Source organism: Melanerpes formicivorus, unplaced genomic scaffold (assembly GCF_026170545.1).
Source record: "Melanerpes formicivorus ecotype bairdi unplaced genomic scaffold, bMelFor1.0.p_v2 SCAF_12, whole genome shotgun sequence".
In the NCBI taxonomy this organism is placed as follows: domain Eukaryota; kingdom Metazoa; phylum Chordata; class Aves; order Piciformes; family Picidae; genus Melanerpes; species Melanerpes formicivorus.
Window position 1 is genome coordinate 3883063 of NW_027142364.1, and position 16861 is coordinate 3899923.

At 43.4% G+C, this 16861-nt stretch overlaps 1 protein-coding gene across 1 annotated transcript in view; it reads left to right on the forward strand.

Annotated features, from left to right (window-relative positions):
- Positions 1-16861, forward strand: part of FNDC3B (fibronectin type III domain containing 3B) — a 237014-nt gene that overhangs the window by 179072 nt on the left and 41081 nt on the right. The window contains exons 12-21 of the mRNA XM_068145019.1: positions 1740-1864; positions 4418-4592; positions 5168-5254; positions 7821-7959; positions 8366-8437; positions 9218-9336; positions 10128-10233; positions 10763-10935; positions 13056-13169; positions 14960-15109. Of these exons, the coding sequence (XP_068001120.1) occupies positions 1740-1864; positions 4418-4592; positions 5168-5254; positions 7821-7959; positions 8366-8437; positions 9218-9336; positions 10128-10233; positions 10763-10935; positions 13056-13169; positions 14960-15109 (1260 nt within the window). The remainder of the gene's footprint in view (positions 1-1739; positions 1865-4417; positions 4593-5167; positions 5255-7820; positions 7960-8365; positions 8438-9217; positions 9337-10127; positions 10234-10762; positions 10936-13055; positions 13170-14959; positions 15110-16861) is intronic.

Sequence of the window (16861 nt, forward strand, 5' to 3'; positions counted from 1 at the left end):
CAGTTTGCCAGCATGCTAAAGGTCTCTTCAGTGCCTCCAAATTGGTGTGCCATGCTGGAGGTCTGCATGATCCTGTGCAGCTTAATAACCACATTTTGGAGATTTACTGCAAACATTTTATGGACTTTTTCCTCTGTCGTGCAATTCAAGCGAGAAGAAGTAGGAATTGATAGGGGATGGAGAATGGACCAGTGAAAAGTAAATGTCCCACTCAAGCATTTTTGAGATGATTAATGATGAAGTGATGTATAGAGGAAGAGCAGTGTCTGGGAGGACAGGCAGAGCAGCAGTAGGTGAGGCTGTTGACCACAAGTGAAGGTTACCCGTATAAATAATTTTCCTGTTACTCTGCTTAGGCATAGAAACATTGAGTCTTCTGTCAAGCTCATGTATCTGGAGAAGTAAATAGCCTTGTCTGTGGGCAGATGGTAATTTCACTGAGATAAGACTTAAATACTGTGGAGACAGGTGCCAAAAATAGTAATGGCAAAGCAGAGTTCTTAAGTCAGAAGTTGCAGTGATGGACATAACTTTATCTCCTGCACCAGGTTGAGCCGTGGGTGTGCTCTGCTAATCTTCTGTTCTGGTGTGCTTTTGAGTATTTTTTAATGGGATTGTCCATTAATTCTGTATCCAGGTATTGAAATTAAAATTCCTTTAGACTGCTTTAGCTCAGGTAGATATTATTTAAGTAGAGCTGAGCAATCCATGCCCTGTCTCCTGAAAGATTTCAAACTGACCATTTCCCACATGTGTCATGGGATGAGGCCAGATATTCTTTGTTGTCTTGGGGTCTCTGACCTGCAAAAGCTCAGCTTTGTTTTTACCCCACAGCACACAAAGCTGTGTTGGAATGAAAAGAATTTTAAGTGTGGCAGGGTGGGAGAGAACTTCCGAGTGTCCTTGTCCTCTGCTGTGCTGGTTTGTACCCATTGTACTTGAGAATGGACTCGGGAGCTGGAGAGGTATCTCCAGACCCTCTCTCACGGCTGTCCCGTATTGGCTTTTTCAGAGCTCATCATTGCTCCAGGTCATGTTGATGTGAAGCTCCCATGAAACACACCTCTGGCATGCAAGTTCTTAACAAAGTTCCATCCTTTTCAGTAAATCGTCTTTGCTCATTACATGCGATGTGCTCTGTACAGTGGGATGGGTACAGAACCTGGCACGTTACTACTCGTGATGAGTGAATCTGTGCTGCCCTGGAGGGCAGGGAGCTGAGCAGAGGATTGCTCCCAGTCTTGTGTCTCTGCCTGCAGGTTGGCAAGGGCCTGGACGGTGGGGAGCGAGAGCCCTCTTGTGGGATAGAGTGTTTGTGAAGGACCAGGGATGGCTTATGTGAGATTGGAGGTGTGAAGGGGTAGCACTTAGAAGAGATGTTGATTGCCGATTTCCTGTGCCCCTCTGGCCAGGTCAGTTAAGAGAGTAACTTCACCCTTAACTTGTGTGATTTGTGGTTAACGAGTAGGATAAATCGCACTTCAAGCAGGATGACAGAAGCTGTAGATGCATCTTGTGAAGATAAGAACCTGAAAAGAGGAGGCATCTGACAGCAGAATGCCTGCTTGTCTGTGCTATTTGAGGTGGTGTGGCAGGGCTGGCAGTGCCGTACACAGCTTTCTTTGCACAGTGCCTGTATAGAAGTCTCAAGTTCTAATATCTTTTAACAGCTCTTTCCAAAATAAGAACCACGTGCTTTCATTTCATAACTGTCTGATTACAGATTGCTCTCTTTCCAGGGAAAGAGGAACAGTGGTTTCAGAGAATGTTACTTTGGCAGCCAGAAGCATTGCAAGCTGACTAAGCTTTGTCCAGCTTTGGGCTACACCTTCCGGTTAGCAGCTCAGAATGACATTGGTACTAGGTAAGTTACCCAAGGGACATGACTTCTTCACAAAAAGCCTTGGCCTATCAGTCACAGTGTTAAAGAGGAATCTGGGGGAGGGATTTTTGTTTGTTCATTTGTTTTCACTTCCTGATTTTAAGTTAAATACCTGACATTTGCTCTATTCTTAATGCTTTAGCGTAAGTCACACCTTCCCTGCTGGTATCATTCACCTCCCAGGGATCGCTGCCTAGCTTCACTGGGATGAGGTTAGCCTAAGAAGAGAGGCTCCTCTTGAGGTGTTAAATGGTGTTTTCTGGTCTATTCCTGATACAAAAAGAATACATCTGTTATGTAAAATTCCCACTAGAGACCTTCATGAACCAAGAAAAACAAGCAAGAGGAAGTTGAGTTACAGAATTTGAAAGGAACCTTGATATATTTATTTTTCTGATTTAAAGCAAAGCCCTTCTGTCTCTTTTTCAGCAGTACAGTCCCTTCCTTCTTCTGCAGGACTGGCAGGGCTGGCTGGTGGGGTGGGAGAGGAGGGTGAGAGAGCACCAGTAGGACCAAGAGAGGACAGGCATACCCAGAGGCCCTGCCAGATGGGTTTCAGGTTCTCCTTTTCTTTGCGTATGAGCAAACGCACTCAAATTAAGATGATGAGAAATCCTCCAGGAACTGCTAGGGACTACTGGGCTAAAATGTGACACAGCTGCAAAACAGTGTGCCCAAAGAGACATTGTGCTGTAGCAACTGTGTGCTCATGGAAGGAGAGTAGGCCAGGAAAAGTTGAGCTGTGAAGAAGCTAAACATCCAGTGCTCTTGTATACTGCTTTATTGTCCTCCTTAGCTAAACAGGATCTAATCGTTATTACAAGAAGGACAGAAAAGGCAACACTAGTGGTGTATAACAATGTGCTGTGCTGAGGGAGATTCCTGTATTGTTTTCTCTTCAAAACATAAACCTCTCAGTAATGTATAACCTTATAAAGTTTTTTTCAGGTTTCTTTGTTTTCCCTTTAAGATGCAGGGGGGACAGTTCATGTGCACAGAGTTCCTTTTGCCAACTACTTCCTTCCGTGTTGAAGTGATACTTGATCTGGAGAGAGAGAGAGAGGCTTGAGTGTGATTAGAAAGGAGCTGCCAGTTTTGTGCAAAGTTCCCAGTTTTGGCATCTCTTTTCTTGCTGGATTTTTAAAATATCTTGGGAGATGCTTCAACTCTCCCTCTCTTTTTTCTTTTTCTTTTCCCTCTCTTTATTTTTTTTCGTCTTCTTTTTTTCATTTCCCCTCAGCCTATTGAGAAGTGAGTGACTGAGAACTACATTCTTGGTCAGCTGCTCTGTGTTAATCTAGGAGATAAGCACCAACAGCACATGGCTTATTTTTATAGGCAGCACTCAAAACTATGACATGCTAATGTCATGCAACACTTTGTGCTGTAAGATGGTTTGGGTTGGTTGTAACTTGATGATCTTTGAGGTCTCTTCCAACCTTGGTGATTCTTTGATTCTGTGTCATGCTTGTGGGCTTAGTAGTTAACCTGCTTTTTTTCCTTGTTCAGATTTTAGTTCTAGGATATGTTTTTTAAAAAACAACTATAATATTTCAACAAATATTTTTGAGGAAGGAGGCTCAGGAAAAGGAGATGTGGCTTTTGGTGTCTGTTAAAGTCATGTGAGCAAAATGGATTTCTACTTCATAAACAGAGATTTGAAAATTGCCAAGAATTTTCTCTTCAGCTGCAAATTCTGGTGGTGGTGTCCTCCTGAAAATTCACCAGAATCTGTACATTCTAAACTTTGTTCTCAAATTTCCATTGTACTTCTTATATTCTGCATGGAGTCTTAAGAGAATTCTTCCTACACTTGCTTGATACACTTTGAGGCATCACGGGCTGGGATTTAGATGAGATGAGAGCATGCATCTCTCTCTGGCTGCAATCTGAGCTGGGCAAAAGAGCAACTTTATACTCAGATTAAAATGTAAAGAAGTTTGGGTGGGTGGAGTTGGAAAGGAGCAGAGCCAGCCTGGGGGGCTGGAAGGTACCTGTGCCTGCACCAGACAGCTCCTGTGTGATGCTGAACAGGTGTGGTCATGACTGGCTAAATTTTTCCCTTGCTTTCTTTGGAGGAGGATATCTGAAGCAGTGGGACTGCCTTCACTGAAGCACCCAACTTTCAGAGGTGTAGCCTAAATAGAAATTGTATTCTGAGTCTATAAAAGCTGGAAACTGCATCTCAAATTAAACATCTGAAAGTTGAACACCTGGGGCTTTATTTCTTGTGGTTTAACTCCCCCTCTGTTAAATGACATTTTCCTCTCCTTCACAGTAAGCTAAGATTTTGAGGCAAATACAATTTTTTCCAATATTTTGGTGATGAGATCTGTAGAAATGGCTTTGCAGGCACCTATAACCCTGTATTTTTTTTCTCTTCATAGTTATGGGTGCTCATCTTTCCCACCTGGGCCATTTGAATAGTGTCTGGATTTTCTGAAGATATGCAATATTTCTCTCAATACACTGAGTTTTGTTTTCTTTCAGTTTTTTTTCTTTAACATTCCTCTCTCCTTCCCTGTCTCTGTGCAGTGGGTACAGCCAGGAGGTGGTATGCTACACTGCAGGTAATATTCCTCAGACCCCTTCTGCACCAAGGCTTGTTCGAGCTGGCGTTACGTGGATTGCATTGCAGTGGAATAAAGTAGAAGGATGCACACCAGAGGAAGTGATTTCCTACACCCTGGAAATTCAGGAAGAGGATAATGTAAGTACCATGTTATTATGAAGTACACTTAATGACTTAGACTGAGTTCTTATTTATCAATTCAAGCTCCCAGAGGAGATTGTGGGTTGCTGCTTTGGAGGCTCTTTTAGGAGTACTAAGTACTTGGCAGGACAGAGCTGTGTGATTTGTTCTGCTCCACAGTAGAATTCTGAATCCTTAGCTAAAAATCTCTACTGTCACCCGTGATTACTGTACAAAGCTTCCAGGAGTCTGTAAGGCATAAGGCAGCTTGTCCTAACCAGTTCAGTCTGCTGTGTCCTCTTCACTGCTGTGTGGTCTGCTTGTGTTCTGTCATCTGTCACTTCTATTTCTGTAACGTGTTAAACTGTCACCATTGGGTTTGTGCTCATTTTTGCAGCATGATCATATTATTCAGGTCAGTTGCAACATCCTTCTAGAAGGAAAATTATTGTGGCCTTGCAGCTTAAAATAAATAATAATTAACAAAGCACAGGACTATAAAGGCCCTTTGCTATAATGTGTTCTACCTACAGACTATAATGCAGAGAGCTCTTCCTCAGTAACAAGAATTTGTTTGGGTTTGTTTTTTCTAGGATAGTGTGTTTCACCCAAAGTACACTGGAGAGGAGCAAGCCTGTACTGTGAAGAATCTCAGAAGAAGCACACAGTATAAATTCAGGGTAAAATATTTTTCCCCTTTGTCGCTGCTGAGTATTTTATGTGTGGTTTCTTTTCCAGGCACTGTAGGGACTCATTAGTACCAGCTCCAAAAATGAGTCATCAAACATAAATTTACTTTATACAGTGACCTAATAAATTGAACTGTTAGCTGTATTTTAACTTGAATCACAGGAGATGCTCATTGCTCAGCCTTTTTGAAACAAGCAGAGTTCTCAGTACCATCAACTGTCAGGTATGATGTTATGAAAGTGTGGCTCAGGGCATGAGGAGGTTGTAGTCAGCTGCTTTGCTCCCCAGGGAGATGGTTGGGTCACCATCACTGGAAGTGTTTAGGAAGAGACTGGATGGGGCACTTAGTGCCATGGTTTAGTTGATTAGATGGTGTTGGGTCATAGGCTGGTCTTGATGATCTCAAAGGTCTTTTCCAACCTGGTTAATTCTATTCTAAAAACCCAATCCATGGTCACAAACCCAAACTTGTTTCCAGTATCACAGTATATTAGAGGTTGGAAGGGACCTCAAGAGATCACTGGGTCGAACCCCCCTGCCAAAGCAGGATCGCTTGGGGTAGTCCACACAGGAATGCGTCCAGGTGGGTTTTGAAAGTCTCCAGAGAAGGAGACTCCACAACCTCCCTGGCCAGCTTGTTCCAGTGCTACGTCACCCTCACTGTAAAGAAGTTTTTCCTCGTGTTGAGGTGAAATCTTTGGTGTTCAAGCTTGAACCTCTTGTTTCTTGGCTTATTACTGTGTGCCACAATGGAGCAAACACTGCAAGAAGCAAACAGCTTCCTTCCCCAGCTCAGGGGCTTTTCCTCCCATGACATGCAGAAATGAAAGCTTTTCCATACCATACATACACGTGTCTGCTTTTGGAGCTGTTGTTTTGGTGGGCTTTCTTTAGCAAGTATTTGTATCTCCTGCTCTGTGGCTGCTCCTAAATACAGTTCCCCCCCCCGCCCCCAGCAAAGATACTCTGAAGTCTTTTTGCAGGTACAAAAATGAGCGGTCTGCCTCACTGCTGCTGAAGCCATCAGCACAGCACAAGTGGTGGGTGCTGCTATTGAGGAGAAGTTGGTGTCGATTTTACCATCTGGTGGAAAACAGCTGCAGTGTGGCCGGCTGGCTGTCCCTAGGGCGAGGCTGGCTGTCCATCTGTCCTTCCATCCTTCTGTACCAGCGCAGCAAAGCCGGAGGCGAGCGCAGCTCCACAAGATGGCGTTGGGCCACGCCAGCCGGAGTGCTGAGTCCCTCTGGAGGTGGCGAGATGCTGTCTGTCTGTAAAGCCAACACTGCCACGCAGAAACCGCCTCGGGAAGCATTTTTGTGTCACTTGTAAAACAGCACAGCGGGGAGAAGGTTGTCCTTAGTTTGTGTCGATTCAAAGCGTTTGGCTTCTGTAGATAAAAGCTTCCCTCAAAGACTCAGAAACAACTTTGCAGATGTTCCTTTGCGGGACAGCAGAGTTTATGAGCTTGTAGGAAGAGCTGCCCAGAGAACCATAGAAGTGTGAGGGTTGGAAGGGACCTCAAGGATCATCTAGTTCCAACCCACCTGCTATGGGCAGGGACCCCTCACTCTAGATCAGATTGAAGGGGAAAGTTGTAATGGTGTCACTCAGAGGCGGTGCCTTGTAGCTTAGTGTTGTCAAAGCTGCTGTGGCTGCCTGGGGGGAAAGGCTGCTTAGTGCTTCTCTGCGGCCCTGCTTTCAAATTAAACATTGAAAACTGCAAATTGTTTTCCTTGGATGCTGCGTTAGGAGAGAAGATAGAAATGACTACTCCTGAGAATAACAGAGCTTCCCAAGTGGAAAAGTTTCTGCTAGCTTATATTTACAATTAGCATTTATAATACATGTTTTATTACTCGCTTCCTTGGCAGCAGATCTCTATCCTAGAGACTAGCATGAGCTGATGTGACTGCAGCCACCAAGCATAGAGCCACTTGGGGCTTCTCGTATGATCCTGGTCTGATTCATCCCCTGACCAGGCCCTCATGTCTTCTCTCAGCACTGCAAACTTCTCCCTGAAGTCAGCAGAAGGGGTTCTTGAGTGGAGATGAAGGCTTTGGCTGAGAAAGTTTCCTTTTGTGTGCCTCCTGCTCGTTTTGGGGGCTGTAGATTATGCGCTTCTTGCTTGTGTGTTGTTGCCACTAGAGCTTTTAATTGCGTGATTACTGCTACTCTGAATTAGTGTTTTAAATAGCAATATAAAATATCTCTGAGAGGAAAAATAGCATAGTTACTGTCATCATTTTCATCCTTTATAAGCAAATAACTACAATTTGCCACGTGACTTCTTTTTTTATAAAGGGAAAACCAGCAGTGCTCTTATCTTAACACACGTCATAATCTCTTGCTGCTGAAGGGAGGGGGGGAAATCGCTGTGGCTTCTAAAGAAACAACATGACAATCTAGTATCTGTTAGTAGAGACCCACACACTTTATTGGGTTCTGACACACTTCCCAGTTTAATGATGTTTGTGCAATCACTGCAAAGGAGTCTCATGCAGAACTGTCAGAAAAGCAGTTACAGTAAACGATGGTAAACTTGTGGTTTTGTTTCAGCTGTTTGCTTCTAATGTGGAAGGAAAGAGTTCTCCCAGTGAAGTGCTGGTCTGTACAACAAGCCCAGACAGGCCAGGACCTCCAACCAGACCTGTTATTAAGGGGCCAATAACATCTCATGGCTTCAGTGTGAAGTGGGGTAAGCCAGTCCAGTTTGTCACAGTGGAGATTTTCAAGGGGTTGAATCCAAAATGCTGCTTCTTTTATTGACTAACTTGCACTCAAGTGTATGTTTGAGCTTTTCACCTTCCATTTCATGTCCCTTTGTAGCATCAGTCCAGCTGCAAGCCTCCAATGCTGCATCTCTTTCCATATTTTTTCCCATACATGTTGTTTGTAGCATCCTTATCCAGCAGCCTTACTGTGACTCATGCTGAAAACTAACATCTGCTACCCACTTCTGCTACAAAGTTCCTTGGTGTAGTGAGCTTGGAGGGAGTTTGTGGAGGGGGGGGAGCACAATCAGAGGAGGTTCTGTAATCTGTTTGTTACAGTTTGCTCCTAATCTTGATTTGCTGACAACTTGCCTTGTTTTTTTTTTTCAGATCCACCACAGGATAATGGTGGTTCAGAAATCCTGAAGTACCTGTTAGAGATTTCTCAAGGAAGTCCAGAAGGTAAACTTGAAACACATTTTCATAGAATCATAGAATTGTTAGGGTTGGGAAGGGACCTCAAGGATCATCTCATTCCAAGCCCCCTGCCATGGGCAGGGACACCTCACACTACCGCAGGTTGCCCAGAGCCACATCCAGCCTGGCCTTAAAAACCTCCAGGGAAGAGGCTGCCACCACCTCCCTGGGCAACCTGTGCCAGTGTCTCACCACCCTCATGGGGAAGAACTTCTTCCTAACCTCCAGTCTGAATCTACCCACTTCTATTTTTTTTTTCCATTCCCCCTAGTCCTATCCTTACCTGACACCCTCAAAAGTCCCTTTTCAGTCTATTTTGGCTACTAGAAAGTACTGACCCTGTGGGCTATTGTTGTTATCATTAAGAGCCTAATGCTGCAGATATTAGTTGCTTGCAGAGTTCCTGGGAGAGTTTGGTTTGGATTTGGTGGCGTTTGTCTCTTGGATTTTTTTGGTTGGTTTGTTGTGGGTTTTATTGAAGTATGCTATTTTTCTCTAAGACTGGTGAAATTCTAGAGTTTAGGGCTGAGCCTACTGTTTAATATACTGTCTTTAATATATTTTAGAGTCATTTGTAAGAATATGTATATTTTTAATAGGTATTTCTTGAAGTGGGAATAATATTGGTAGTAATAATAACACTAAAGACTTCCCTGAAATTTATGATTTGTGGAATACCACGTTCAGGATTTTCTTTCCCCCTTAGGCACTTGTTAAACTTCTTGCATTATACTTCTCTAAACCTGGATCTCTCCTTTTTTTTAGCAAATCAGTGGGAAGTGGCATATAGTGGATCAGCTACAGAATATACCTGTACTCACTTGAAACCAGGCACTTTGTATAAACTCCGGGCTTGCTGTATCAGCACTGGTGGACACAGTCAGGTAATGTACTGTTGAGCAACAAGGATTGGTGGGTTTATGTTTTTCAGGAATCTCTCTGCTAGTTTTGCTAAAAGATTCCTGCTTTCCAAAGGTGAGTGTTTTGTCCTGCAGCACAGTAAAGCTACACTGATGGCAGTTAGTCTTATGTTGCAAGCTGCTGAATTGTGGAAGACTCGTGAGTGTACCTGATGGGTTTGGGGTTTTTGCAGGCAAACTGCAGTTTGGTGCAGTGAGGTTCTATTTTGGTGTTTATATTTCCATTGGAAAAGATCATTGTGATTCTCTGATCTAGCTACCTCCTTGAGAGAGGTGACACTCAGCCTGTACTGACCAAAGCTGGAGACTGGAGATGGACTAGGGGTAGTTTGTTGTAACAGTTAATTGCCTTTCAGGTGACTGAATTCTTTAAACGTTTGGCTTCCGGTTTTCAGCCATTGATTCCTGTTATTTTCTTCTTTGACTTCATTGCAGTACCTACCCTTTTATTCCTCCTTCTTTTCTTATGATGGAGTACTTTAGGCCTTGATGTTATTTCACTAACAAGAAAAATGAAATTGAAGACCCCACCACAGTGGCCATCCAAGTTTCCTGTGCTGCAGTTTTGAGTACGCTAATGAAAGAACTCTATTAGTTGCATTTGTACACAACGTTATTGATAGCATCTCCTGGCCTTTATTGTTTTTATAAATGTCTTTTAAGTGGTGGCTGTAGAAAACAGTTTCTTGTGCCACTCTCACTTTGCAGGCATTAATGACACTGGAGAGTTAACTCCAACTCCTGTTCTCTTCCAGTGTTCTGAAAGTTTACCTGTCCGTACGCTAAGTGTTGCACCAGGGCCCTGCCGGCCACCACGAGTTCTGGGGAAGCCAAAGCACAAAGAAGTCCAGCTACAGTGGGGTAAGCCATGGGAGCATCTCACTGCTGAATAGCTTTAGACTTGATGACTAGTTGCCAAACTTGCCTCAGCTTTTCTTTCTGTCACTAGACCTTGTAGAAAGTGCATTCTCTTCTCTAGGAAGCACAAAGCAAGATCCAGTCATAGAAGCATAGAATGCACTGGCCTGGAAAGGGCCTCTAGAGGTCCTCTAGTCCCACACCCTGCAGTAAGCAGGGACATTCCCAGCTAGATCAGGTTGCTCAGAGCCTCATCAAGCCTGACCTTGAATGTCTCCAGGGATGGGGTGTCCACCACTTCCCTGGGCAAGCTGTTGCAGTGTTCCACCACCCTTATAGTAAAGATCCTCTTCCTAATGTCTGATTTAAATCTACCCTTCTCTAGACTGAGTCAAGTGTGTGCAAGTCAGAAGTACCATTGTTGGTAGTGCGTGTGTATGCAAGTGTGTATTTTCATAGTATGTGAAGTAAAAGATTAATCTTCCTGGCATTTATCTTTACGTTGCTAATGAATTCTGTGATTCCTTTGTAGATGTTCCTCCATCAGAAAGTGGCTGTCCCATCTCAGAGTACAGTGTGGAAATGACAGAACCTGAAGAAGTTGTCTCTGAAGTGTATCATGGGCCTGACCTGGAGTGCACTGTCGGCAACCTTCTTCCTGGAGCAACGTATCAGTTCAGAGTGAGAGCTCTGAACGATGGTGGGGTACGTGTGGCATGCCAGAGCAGGCTTTGGCTTTTACTCACTGTGCCTCAGATGGGTGATTTTGGGCAGTTAGTGCTGTGTTAGTGCTGTGATCAGAAAGGAGAGAGGGAAATGGACAAAAAGAGATCAAGTGGGAAACGCTTAAAGGAACTTCTGAGGAAAAGCTGCAGTTTTGAATCTGGAACCATTTTCAAAAGAGGCTTCAGCTACTAATGACTTGACTGGCCAAAGTCAGCTGCACCAAAGTGTGCAAAATCCCTGCTCAAAGTCAGAAGGTGGAATTTGCTTTATTTCCCATCCACTGCATTTCTTTTGCATGTCTTAAATCTTAACTGGGTGAAAATGATTACTGAGATTTCCCTCAAGTATTGATATATTTTGAGGGAAGCTTGTATTCTTAACTGATTTTTTTGTTGCTTTAAGTGGAACATGCTTTTTTTTTTGGTTACATGATTTCCTTGGAAGATTTGCCTTCCCAAATACATCAGAAATCATATCTGATGTCCACAGAGATCTGTTGTGAGATCCCATTGATTCAGTGGGGTTTGGGTTGGTTCTGTTTGCCTTTATGAGAGAGTCTTTGCAAGGTTTTTTTCCTAAAGGCATTCCCAGCAGCAGTAAATGTGTGTCAATGTGTTTGTTCCCAGGAAATCTTGATGACAGCACAAAGGTCTAAAGTTCTTCACTTACAGGAAGAAGTTCTGTTTAAACTTCGCTTAGAAAAACATGCAAAACTTGAAACTGTTCTGTCTTTAAATTAGTCACTTGTTGGTGTGTGTTTGGGGTTTTTTTCTGTGAAAAACAAATTAAATACACAAGAGATTGGATTTACTTGCTGAAACGAAAGCCATTGCCAACCTAGTAACTATGGATATATGATACCTTGCCCTTTTCTGCTTTTAGTTTTGTTCTTTCTTTTTTTTCCAAACCAGTGTTTAAAGCTGCAAAGCATTTCTAGTCCCAGCCGTCGTTAAATGAGGGGGCTGGTTTGGGTTTGGTTAGGGGTTTTTTCACCTGATACAAACAAGGGGAAGATGTTCTTTACCAGGTGCAAACACCTTTCTTCCTCCTATTTGCTAAAGAAAAGAGCAGAAGTCAATAAATAAGCTTATTGTCTTTTGAAGTGTGCATTCTTTGTCATTCAAACACAGTGATCAGCGTTAGCCTGTCTCAACAGCACAGGTACTGACACATGTCTGTGTCAGGAACTATGGAGTTCATCATTTCAGTGTTGTTCAGCTTCTGTAGTGGCTTTTTTTTTCTTTTCCATCCTTGCTAGTATTGCATTCCAGTAAGTAAATATCAGTGGTTTTCCTCTAATTGCTTCCAGCAAAGTTCCTTTGTACTGGAGAATAATTTCTAGTTAGCTTGGGGATGTACTGAGTGAACTTCATTATCCCACTCCGAGCCCTCAGAAAGGCTGTTTCCACTGTTAGCCCTCCTGTCCTCGCTCTGCTGGCTGAAGCCAGTTTTTCAGACTCTTGAAAATTGCCTTTACTTTTGCTAATATGCATTTAAATTACTGCCCTCCCAAAGGCTCAGAAGTTGTCTGAGCAGTTGGCGTAGCTGCCTGCGGAGCTAAGCTGTACACAGCATGTGGGTAGCCTGCCCCTGCATGTTGGACCCAGGCTGGGCTCCATCACCTCCTGTCCTTTTATAATTGAAGTGTGGCATGGATTTGGACTCCAGTCTGGGCTTTCCTGCTGCTGTTCTCTCTGTATCTACAAGAATCCAGTTATGCCAGGCTACAGCATAGGATGTGAACACGATGCTTTGAGGTAAGGTAGAAGGACACAACCTGCTCCTTGGTTACTCCATTGCTGGGTGCACATTCTCACTCTTGGGTCAGTTGGAGGTGGGTTGTGCTTTCACAGGCACTTACTGCTGCACAGGAAGGATGTAAGTGCTGTTTGCTGCTACCTGAGCTTATCTCACACTTCAACTTTATGTGGTCTCCTGCTGAACTCTGGTGTTTGATGTTGAGTGTTGGAAGTCCGGTGTATCTTTGAGAAAGTTTATTGCATTGACAAAGACAGTGTGCTGTTCTTGGAAAACTTTAAGCAGTGTGAGATGGATGTGTGCTTATATATTAATGCCCAGACAACTTGTTTCCCCTCTAGTATGGGCCATTTTCAGACGTTACAGAAGTCACCACGGCAGCAGGACCACCTGGCCAGTGCAGAGCACCTTCCCTCTCCTTTCTGTCTGACACACGTGTACTGGTGAGCTGGGAGGTAAGTCAAGTGCCCTGACTGTTCATTTTCATGTTGCTTCTCCAGACCACTATGGGCACCACAAAACTTGAGAGCTATTTGCTGCTTTGGGACTGTTTTTTTGTGTAAGAAAATCATACAATGAAACTCTTCTGTTGCAGAAAATCATCTTCTCTACTTTCCCCTTGAAAGCATTGCATAAAGTTGATCACAAGTCATTCAGACCAGAATTTAAGACACAAGGCATCAAATGGTAGAGCACTGCTCAGGTAGACGTGGTCTCTGCAGACTTCTGGCATGTCAGTGTCCTGGGGTGGAATTGTGAAGGCAAATATTTGATCTTGGCTAACGCTGAAGTCTCTCTAATGAAATCAACTTTGTGCAGATGCTGATGAAGTAGTATTTTGCCTCAAAAATTGTTTGTCTCATTTCAGTTTGTCTCCATTTCTTCTCTGGACTGAATTGCTGAGGAATTGGTAATTGTTGTTAACAATAACAACAATGTTATATAATTAAGGCAGGAAGGAAAGGATGTTGTCACAAATAGCATTGTGATATGGAGCAGTGGGGCTGTAGTTCTACTATGGACTTTCTTTGAAAACCTAGCCCTGTATCAGGCTGTTTGAGCCATACTCTCCACCAAAGGATGTCCCTGTTGAGAAACCAGTAATTCATGTTCATGAGATGCTCAGATGTTTTGATGGTGCTAACACCATTGCTATATAAAAATATGATCTGAATTTAATTTTATGGATTGCTGAGAACATACAAATCCCATAGAAATATTTTTGTGGACATTAACGTACCGAGGTCCACACTTCCGTGTTCCCTTCTGGAACCACTATCCTGATGAGTGACTATCCCTGGAAGCCTCACATGAGCTCTTCCCATGTTTCATAGATTCACAGAATGGTTTGGGTTGAAAAAGACCTTAAAGATCATCCAGTCCTAACCTCGCAGCCATGGGAGGTTCCACCTTCCACTAGACCAGATTACTCAAGGCCTCATTCAACCTTGCCTTGAACACAACACCTCCAAGGAGGGGGCATCCACAACCTCCCTCTGTAACTTGTTCCAGTGTCTCACCACCCTCACTGTCAAGAATTTCTTCCTATATCCAGTCTAAATCTGCCCTCCTCAAGCTGCAATCCATTCTCTCTCATCCTATCACTACAAGCCCTTGTAAAAAGTCCCTTCCCAGTGTTCTTGTAGGCCCCTTTCAAGTACTGCAAGTCCACTATGAGGTCTCTGGGCTGAACAGCCCCAACTCTCTCAGCCTGTTCCCACACGGGAGGTTCTCCAGCCCTCTGATCATCCTCATGACCTCATCTGGACCCACTCTAGCAATTTGATTGTTGTGGTTGTTCTTTTCTCAGTACCAGGAGTAACTGCTTCAGGCTTGAAGGACAGCTCTTCCACAGCTGTGTTGCTCACTGAACTACACTACATTAGATTGATGGGGTTTGTGTTCTCCATGGTTGTGCTTCTGCCAAGCCAGCGGAGAGATAATTTATTCCTGAGTGCCTTGATGAAAAGCAAAGTAGTTGCATACACTTTCTCATTTCTCTGAATTTCTATCAGGTAATTTTTGTGCAGAATTGGCCTGTTTCAGTAACCTATTAGGGAACACCAATGCAGTGCATTTCCATTTGCAGCAGTAATGGCCTATTAATTTAAAAATAAGTGTTTGAGTTTGGTTTCGTTTTGGTTTGTTTTTTTTTTCCCCCATCTACTTTATTCCTTACCCAGTGAAACACAGAGATCTTAAGTGCTCCTTTCTGAAGTGAACCACATAAATATTTGTGTTGCAGAGTCCTGAATGTTCTGGTGCTGACATCTCCGAATACAGATTAGAGTGGGGAGAAGATGAGGAATCTCTCCAGCTTGCATATAGTGGCACAGATACCTGTTATGAAATCAGTGAACTAGCAGCAGCAGCACATTACTGCTGTAGGCTACAGGTATGGAGGTTTTGTGTGCTTTGCAATCTTAAGCTGTAAACAGAGTTTCCTTCCACTGTGTTTGTATTTTTATCATTAGCCACTGTGAAGTTACGTGCCCTGTTAGGCAGAAGGAATGTACTTTTGTTTTGAATAATGCAGACTGGTGCTATATAACTGAGCAGTTTAGGTTCTGCAGGGTTCAAAGTGATAAACAAAGGAGTTGGTATAACTTTTAGCTCTCAAAAACTGCTGTCTTGTACCGTGTGGTTTATTCTCAGTGAATAATGCTTTTAGCAGCCACCTTGCCCCTGTTCTTAAAGCAAAACAATAATGTTTCAGACAACTTCAAAAGAAAATTGTGGGGTTTGGGTTTTTCTTGCTAATGAAATATATAAATAACATCAACCACCCAAGTAGATGTTGATGGTTCTCCTACCTTAAATAATAAACTCCAACATCTGCTTTATTTATCAAGTAAAGCAAACCAGCTGGGTGGATTCTTAGGTATATAGGAGATGGTAGCTGCCCAAAAATGAGTCCTCATCTTGACTGGTTTGTCTCCAAGTTTTTTAAGACTGCATCTCCTATAGAGTCTCTGTGTGAATCCTTTTTCTTTGATCTTTTCCTTTTTTGTCATTTTGACTAAAAAGAGACAGCTAAAATATATTTCACATGGATATGAAAATAAAATTGCAGCATTTATTTCTCCTGCATGTCTCCTGAAAAAGAAAGGGAAAGTCAAATAAGTGGGAGAGAAGTAAAAACATTTTTGTCCAAGATACCCTTCCACAAGATTTATTTCTGTGTGAAGGCAGAATACCACCAGTAATCCAACTAGAAATTCACATACCCACCCAGCTGGCAACGTGTGGACCACCCAGGGTCGTTTCTTTGATCAAGAGCAACATGCTTCTGTTGACTGTTCCCTTCTTAGGTTGTTTTTGGTTGTTGTTTTTTCAGCAGGACATTTTTGTTTTAATTTTTTTTTTAATTTTGATATGAAGTAGCTTTGGAGCAGCTGGCCAGCAGCCCAGAGCAAGGGCCCCCCACCTCCAAGTACACTCCCCTGTATGTTCTGACTTGGTCATAGCTGGCCGCATACCTTGCATGAGCGTTGTTGGCGAACCTGAATTTGAAAGAGCATGTGTAAGTGGTTTGGAAGTGTGAGTCAGAAAGTGCTTCTTGTATGTGCAAGAGGGAAAGCATTCAGCATCTGCTGGGCAGGGAGGAGACTTGAGACCACTCCTGTGGGGAGCAGCAGGGAGCTCCAGCAGATTCGTGTGTTAAAAATGGAGACAGCCAGCTGTACAGCATCTTGGATTTGGAGTGAGTGTTCATTTCAAATTGCCTGCCACCAAAATGCCACACAAATCTAGTCACTTTTCAACACAGACTACATTATTTAATCCATGGGCAGAAGTGAAATGCACAGCAGTACTAAGACATTTTCATAGAATCATAGAATCAGTCAGGGTTAGAAGGGACCACAAGGATCATCTAGTTCCAAACCTCCTGCCATGGGCAGGGACACCTCACACTTGATCAGGCTGGCCAGAGCCTCATCCAGCCTGGTCTTAAACACCTCCAGGGATGGGGCCTCAACCACCTCCCTGGACAACCCATTCCAGTGCTTCACCACTCTCATGGTGAAGAACTTCTGCCTCACATCCAGCCTGAATCTCCCCACCTCCAGCTTCATTCCATTCCCCCTAGTCGTATCACTGCCTGATATCCTAAGAAGTCCCTCCCCAGCCTTATTGTAGACCCCCT